At 54.8% G+C, this 7,763-nt stretch overlaps 1 protein-coding gene across 2 annotated transcripts; it reads right to left on the reverse strand.

The window, feature by feature from the left end:
- Positions 1–3,675: 3,675 nt before the first annotated feature.
- Positions 3,676–7,521, reverse strand: LOC136540761 (transcription factor bHLH57-like). Of its 2 annotated transcripts, XM_066532776.1 has the most exons (4): positions 7,188–7,521; positions 6,283–6,729; positions 5,800–6,186; positions 3,676–4,286 (listed from the first exon to the last, which is right to left on the reverse strand). In XM_066532776.1, exons 1-4 carry the CDS (start codon positions 7,239–7,241, stop codon positions 4,197–4,199), a joined length of 978 nt encoding a protein of 325 aa, XP_066388873.1. In that variant the 5' UTR covers positions 7,242–7,521; the 3' UTR covers positions 3,676–4,196. The 2 variants fall into 2 exon arrangements, with proteins under 2 accessions (XP_066388873.1, XP_066388872.1); XM_066532775.1 differs by lacking the exon at positions 7,188–7,521 and having other exon boundaries at positions 6,283–7,170.
- Between the last annotated feature and the right edge of the window lie 242 nt (positions 7,522–7,763).

Here is a 7,763-nt window from a genome sequence, read left to right on the forward strand (position 1 = left end):
CGAAGACCTAATCAAGCAATAAGTGAGTAGTTGATCAAGGTGACTTAGCGATACTTTGTAAAATAATCTTGCCTGGTTAATCACTTTTATTTACTTCATGTAGGCTGTAGCCTATATACTCTATAAAAGCTACAAGTATTTTTGTATATTCTAATTTGGAGTATTGAATAATTTTTTTTCTGTAGGATAATCATGGTACTCAAAAAGAGAACACTAGATTGTTTTCACAAGAAGAATGTTGGCGTTACTTCCTCTGACGATGAAGAGACGGATGAAAATGAAGTTGCTAATTGGCTTGCTGCACAACAAGAAGAGGATGAAAAATATGAAGAGGCAGCAGAAGAGACTCCAAAGCAAACAACAGCTAAAGTTCAGAGAGTGAATTAGGAAGACACGCAGAGTAAGACTAATACATATGAAAAGGTTAGTTTCTATGAATACTTTTGCTTGCTACAACTTTTATGTTATAAAAAAATATGAAACCGTGACTTTATATTTGATATATTTAGTAAACTATATCCACAATCATCATTTACCCTGGCAGTTCGATCGTAGCAATCTATTAATTAAACTTGGCTGAACCCCTGTGTAAAATTCCTGGCTCCGCCGCTAGGCTGGCGCTTCCCGTCCCCGCCGGCCGCCGGCCTCCACGGCCGCGTCCTCGTTCGCCATGACTGGTTCGCGAGCTCTGAGCTGCCTATCCAAGCTGCGCGTGAGGACCGAGAAGGTTGCTGGCAGGCGCGGCGGCGTGGAACGAGGCGGGCAGCGCGGGGTTTATTGTCGGGTATGGGGTTTAACTGCCGGCGCGGCGGACGACGCAGAAAGACTTGACGGCCCCGTCCGTGATGAAACGAAACCCTAGCGGCAGCAAGCAACTAGATTGGACTGGTGCCGGAATGGGGCCGGCGAACTGGCCCAGCCCGTGAAGATGGCGCGCCCCTTTGCGGCTGGACGAGAGGGATTGTTTGGGCTGACACGTACCCGTGAGCTATTTCGGCGGAGGAGGAGAGAGGCGGGTTTCTGGCCCAGCGCCCAGCCCATGTTACGGTTGTCTCGTCTGGGCGACCATTTGTTCTGGGAATTGATGATGAAAGCTCTGATGGGCTCAAGAGATGATAGCACACACTGGCACAATCATACGGTTGTCATGGCATCCGTACGACCAGTCCAAGCGCGCAGAGCCAGCCCTCAGAGTCAGGGAGTCAGGGGCACCGGGCACGGTCCTCAGCGAAACTGTTGTCTCTGCAGGGACAGGGTCCGTACCAGGACCACTTATCGCCGGCGATCGCTGCACAAATCGCTCACATGATGCTTAACGACGCTGCCTGTACGGCTTCCACGTCTCGTGTGGTCTCCATCTAGAGAAATGCGTCGTCACCTCCCTGGGCGGCGCCGGCGTCGGCGAGTGGCATGCTGCATCCCGGACTTTCGCTTTTCATCTGCCGCTGCCGGCGCCAGGTCCCACATATCATATCGCAGTGCCGAAGCAGGCGCGGCAGCCAGACAGCGAGTCGCGCAGCGATGCATCGATGCGCCGGCCGCCGGAGCCCAGCAGAGCTGGGACATGGACCGCCTCGTCTGAGGCCAGCGAAGCCACGGTCGTTTGGCATCGTCCGACGAGACAGCACAAAATATTTTGGTTCATACTAGTACGGTAAAACACAAGGTTGTCATGTAGAGTACCCATAAAATCTCGGCACGATGTCTACACTGCCCCGCTCTTATTCCAAACCGTGTTTGAGCCGGCACAATACAGAAATGACATGTAAGCATATACAACACTGAAATACAATTAACAGATAACTTATTTATTATACAATTATACTCCTCCAATTCTCGAAAGAATTATGAAATTCATGAAAAAAAATCATAAAACTAGTGACGAGGAGAACACACACACACACAAAAAAGATATTCTGAGGGCCGCCGGCACAACAGTAAGACAGGGTCGGCAAGCTATAGGGTGCGCTTAAGACAAAGTAAAGACTCATGCTTAAACCGAAAGAGTTATAGTGTTAATATATGGCCTGACCTGACATGTCTCACATGGCTAGAAGTTAGAAGTACGACGTGAAACACACGAGCACCGTGCTGTGCCGGACTGGCATGGTCCAAGTCCAACCTCTAGAGCTCAGCACCGCAGCACGGGCGCACGGCACGGCCGGCTTGGCTTGCCACGTTCCTTGCAAGTACTGGTAACAAGTCCTTGTCACGGCACGCCCTCGCCTCTGTTCGGCTAGCTCGAAAAACAGGGCCGAGGAAGAGGAGATGAAAAGGCCTCAAGTGGTGGACTCTGGCGCATGAGGAAGCAGGCGCTGGCGCTGCTGCACACATGGACATGGGTGACTTCACGCACGTACGCCGAATCACACAGGCAGGCGGCGATCGGCGATCGGGCCGGCCCTCGTGTCATGCAGTCCTGCTCATGCGTGCGTTCGCGTACCCGCGGCGGCATTAATAAACGAACGGTATGCCCTCCTCCGTTCTGCTTTGACTTGCCTCGCCGTCGCCGAGCCGACGCCACCGGCGGCCGACGGTACTGCTCCGATCCGATCCTCGCCGTGCCGAGACCGACAGAGCGACAGCGATGCTGCGAAAGGCCCTGAGCGCCCCGGTGGGGGAAAGCCGGAAAGGGAAACAAACCGCACCAACACAGTGACCCGCCTGAGCACGGTCTACACAGTTCCCCCGCCGCGCGCGGCAGGTTACATTACATACAGCTATGCTACAGGCTACGACGCTACGGCTGCACCGCACGCGAATGGGCCGGCGGCCGCGGCACGGCAGCTTTTCTTTTGGCTCCGCTGCCTGCCTGCGGGCTGCGGTGCGGGGCAGAACGCCGAGAATGATTTCGCGACGCGGAACGCGCGGAGCGGAGCGGGGCATGGCACGTCCGTCCACGCTCGGTTTCGTTTCGGCGCCGCGCGCAGCGGCGCGGGGCAAGGAAGGATGGACCGGCGGATCGGGGCAAAAGCTTTTCGCACCAGTGGCTGGCAAAGCCCGTTCGGTTGGCTGGTTTGTATAGTTGCTGGTTCGTGAAGAAGTACTGTTGACTGGTTTGTGTGAGAGAAAAATACTATTTCGGTTGAAAATTTACGATCATTCAGGACGAACCACCCGATCGAGCCGCGGCCCCTTAGCTTGCATGGCTCGCAGAGTCGCAGTCGCATACACTACTGTAGGCCCGTGGCAGCGTGTCGTACCCCGCTCAGCCTGGCACGCACAGGAGAGGGCATCTGTACATGGCGACGACAGCACCCGATGAGGCAAAGCCTGTCCGTCCCCCGTCCTCCCGTCGTCCTCCCAGAGAGAAGCATGCAGACGGGTGCGGCGCGGCAACGACGACAGCAGAGGACATGCACGGCTCCGCAGTCGTCACGCAGAGATGGGGCTTGCCGTGGAGATCAGAGGCCGACGCTGCAGCCAGAGCCAGCTCAGGCCAGAAGGTTGCACGGCACCGCGCAACTGCAAACACGGAACCCAGCAGCAGTGCTCCCCGTTCGTTTACAAATTAAAACACTGATCTGGCCGATTATCGGCGTGTTCGTTGGTTGGTTTCTAGGCTAGTTTAGGTTGACTGGTGTTAATTTGTTGTAAGAGAAAAATACTGTTGGCTAATTGAATAAGCCTGGCTGAAACCAACGAACGAACATGTTAATTATGGAGAGAAAACAAAAATACCTTATAACGCAAACGAACGGACGCTTACACACACGATCGATACTGTGCGTGGTCTATCTAAAACCGTACACACACACATGGATGCATGGCTCTCCAAAGACAAGGGATAAAAAACTACAGGTCTACATCTAGCCCTGCCACCCCCAACACTGTTGTACCACTCTGTTCAGCCTTTGGTCTACTAGCTACAGTTTTCACTCCTCACCCTTCCTACTGGAGTTCTACTGAGCCAAGTAAAAACAACAGTAGAGAGGTCTCCTGCTCGTCTCTGCGCTGCACGCATGGACCACTGCATGCAGCGCAGCCGTTGCCATGGCCGCACCTTGGTCCGTCCCCTAGCGCTCTGCCCCTGCTCTACCTCTTCGTACGCATGTCCTCCTCTCCTCTGGGTGGCCCGGCCGTCGTCCCCTCCTCTGCGCCCGCGTTCGTCTCGTCGTGTACATGACTCATGCCTGCCCCGCCTCCGTACGTGGTTTTGACTTACCGTCCCCGTCCCTCCGCGGCTGCCGCCGTCGTCAGCAGCATGCGCCGGCGGCGTAGGCGAAGATCTGGTACACCACCGTCGCTACCTCGTCCGCCGTCGCCACCTCGCACCCTTCCTCCATCTGCACGTACACAGATAGGTGCACCATTACACTACTGTAAAAGTATAAGGTTAGGGTCTTAGGGACGAGCGCGCCATCGCCACAGACGCATGCAGAGGTAGCGAGCTGTGTTGTGTTTTGCGTCGCAGATTCCAAGGACAAGAGGGAAACAGACAGCCAGGGAAAGCTGAGGTTTGTAAGGGCTAATCTGTCTGTAAACGGTGGACGGTGTGGTCTCATGCCTGCCTGTACCAATTACCAAATGCAAGGCCACCAGTACTAGCAAGCCTACCAGGCCACCAGGGGCTCATCGTATTCGAACACTCCATCTACATACTCCAAGCCCTGCCTTCATACAAGGCGTCGAGACCCATGCACCGCATGTCTGCACGGCGGTTTGGTTTGAGAGATCCCACGCAACCGCAACTAACGCTCCACGAGGAAAAACAATCCGTTCGCTTTCTGCAACCATCATGGCAGTGCTGCATCGCAAGTGCATGTGCATGTCAGCGTGTAGCGAAATCTCACAAAGATATCCAGTATCATGCTAGAAATACAACATTGGCAGTATATTATTAGGTGATGCTAGTTTGGTCCCAAATTTATTTTAAGTCTAATTTTCTTTTGTTAACGTCATGTTCTAAGAGCGTCTCCAAGTGTTTGGGTTAAAAAGAGCACTAGAGGTTGTTATTTAAGATGCTTCTACGAACTATTGGAAACAAAGAAAATAGACTGCAGCAATGCTGTCAACACATTGTCTTCTTAATGCGAAGGAGTTGGAGTTGTATTGGCTCTGCTCCGACTCTGACTCCTATCGAATTTATAGTAAAAAAACAATAGGATAATGCTGCCAATGTAGCATTACTAGTATGATACTAGACATCATATATACTAGTAATACTACTACATTAACAGTATTATTAGATAATGCTAGTTTTGTCCCATATTTAAGTCTGAATTTCTTTGTTAATATCATGTTCTAAGAGCATCTCTAAGTGGTTGTTGGGTAAAAAAGAGCACTAGAGGTTGTTATTTAGGATGCTTCGTGCTTCTAAAAACTATAGGAAACGAAGGGGGGGAAATGTACTCCTAGTCCCCTACTGCAGCATTGTCGTCTACATATTGTTTTTTTAAAACGAAATTCAAAAGAATTACTCGTACAAAATTTATAATTAAAAAAAAAACTCCTCCCGAATTTAAGTCATGTTTTTTCTTTGTCAAATATAGGGTGCTCTCTTGCACTTTCCACATGTCGATTTTAAATCAAGTGCAGTTTTTAAAGTCACGTTTTCCTTTCTCAAAAATAGAGTACTTTCTTGCACTTTGCGCAGGTGGATTTCAAATCAAGTGCAGTTTAACACAAAACGGGAAAGAGAAAAAGGGTACTCTCTTTGCACTTTGCACCAGTCAAACGCATGATTGGGGGAAAACGAGGGACGAGAGTACGTAACGCAAGCAATGGAAGTGCGTGGGAGGAGACGGGACATGCATGAGCATGACAAGAAGTGAAATCGACGTGACACTTCTCGCTGACCTTAAGGTTGAAGCAGTACACGACGGCGTCATGTCCGACGGAGGTGACGGCGAGGTGTAAGACCGCGAGGCGGAGGTCCTCGAGCGCGGCGACGGCGCGGACGAGCCGCCCGGGCCACCGCCTCCCCGCGACGCGCACGCGCACGTGCCTGCCCACCGCGGCCGTCGCCTCCACGTCCACGCCAGCGCCGAGGCCGCCGCGCGACGAGTCCGAGTAGCTCGCGTACTGCGGGGACACGAACACGCCGTCCGACGCGGCCGTGGCCACCGCGGCCGCGGCGCCGGTACCACCGCGACGCGCGGCCGCAGCCGCCTGCAGCGCCACCAGCTGCTGCTCTAGTTGCTTCACGTAGTCGATCGCGCCACCCACCACTGTCGCCTGGTCGCCCTGCATGCAAATCATTGTTGTTGCATCGTCAGAGACGGATCGGAAGGGAACGCAGCATTGTCTCGTCTGCATGGGCGTTGCATGGCTTTGGCTTACGCGGGGGATGTAGCTGGAGGGGATGAGGGAGCGGAGCGAGGCGAGGTGGTCGTTCATGAGGCGCCGCCGGTTGCGCTCCACGGCGATGTGCGTCATCCGCTGGCTCTCGGCCTCCTCGGGCTTCCTGCGCTTCTCCGGCGGCGGCGCGGCGCGCGCGCGGGGCCTCGGCCGCTTCCTCCGCCTCTCGGTCCTGCTGGCCACGGGCGCAGACGCCGCCGCCGCGGGAGCCACCACCTGCGTGACGCAGCTCTCGAGCAGGTCGAGGTCGGAGACGGCTCGCGCGAAGACGTGCCGCTTGCGCCCGTCATGCTGCTGCTGCTGCTGCTGGTCCTCCGCCTCCACCACGACTCCCGCGCCCTGGAGCAGCGCCAGAAAGGGCATCTGCGCCGCAGCGGCCGCGGTGCTGGTGCTGACCGCCTGCTGCTGCTGCTGCTGCTTGTCCGCCCACTGTTCCATTACCGCCACCGTCGTCGCCACGCCATCGCCGGAAGGGGAGCAAGAAAGGCACATCATCAGCAACAGCAAGCCGATCGAGAAACGGGGGCAGCAAGTGCAACAGCAAGGCCATTAAAGAGACTCCTAGTAGTCGAGTCGATCTCCTAGGAAGAGTAGCGAGCCCAGTGGCGCGCATTGAATTGTGCGTGCGTGCGTGCGTGGGTGGGTGCCGGCAGAGCTGCTGCCACTGCGACGACATTATTAGGGAAGGAGAAAAGGAGGAACAAAAGAAGAGGGCACGGAAGGGAAAGGAAGCGGCAGGCAGGAGAGAGGAGGCAGGGTGCAGTAATACTCCAATGCATTTACGACGAGCTTCCTCCAGAGAGAAGCTGCCGCTGGAAATGGAAGCTGCTTGCTCCATAACTCCATTGCCTGCCCCCTCAGCTCCCTGAGTGTGTAGGTGAACTTACCAGCGAAGAGGCGATGGGCCCTTGCAGCTGCAGCTGCAGCTGCATCCTCTCCATGAGATCTTGTTGGCAAGGCGTCTCTATACAGTAACTGCAGAGGGAGTAATGAGCCCCTCCCTGAGGCGTGAGGCGGCAGCTGCGACTTGCGAGCCTGCAACAGCAAGCCCCCTCCGTCCTCCGTCCACGCAGCAGCAGCTACAGCTAGCTATACCTCCTCGCTAGCTCTCCCTGTGGCGGCGGCAGCAGCGGCTGGAGCTACGATTACGTGCAGCGAGGGCTCCAATAAATGGAAAAGGAAGGGCAGGATTAGCAGCTGCAGCAGCAGCACTGTAGAGTGCACTGTGTCTGTGTAGTGGAACAGGAAGGAGGAGGAGGATAGGCCATAGGCGAGGCCACGGATCCCGTGTGAAAGTGCGAGGAGGGGACTAGGGGAGGGAGGAGTTGTCTCTTCTCGAACGGGTGGGGGGGTGGCCTGGTGGGTAGGGCAGTGCAGGTAGCTGGTCCAAGGAGGGAAGGATTTGGATTTGGGAGGGGGTGGATCCGTGCAAGACGTGAATTATTGCGGGTGTCCGGTGACAT

The sequence above is a fragment of the Miscanthus floridulus genome, chromosome 2 (assembly GCF_019320115.1).
Source record: "Miscanthus floridulus cultivar M001 chromosome 2, ASM1932011v1, whole genome shotgun sequence".
Classification (NCBI taxonomy): domain Eukaryota; kingdom Viridiplantae; phylum Streptophyta; class Magnoliopsida; order Poales; family Poaceae; genus Miscanthus; species Miscanthus floridulus.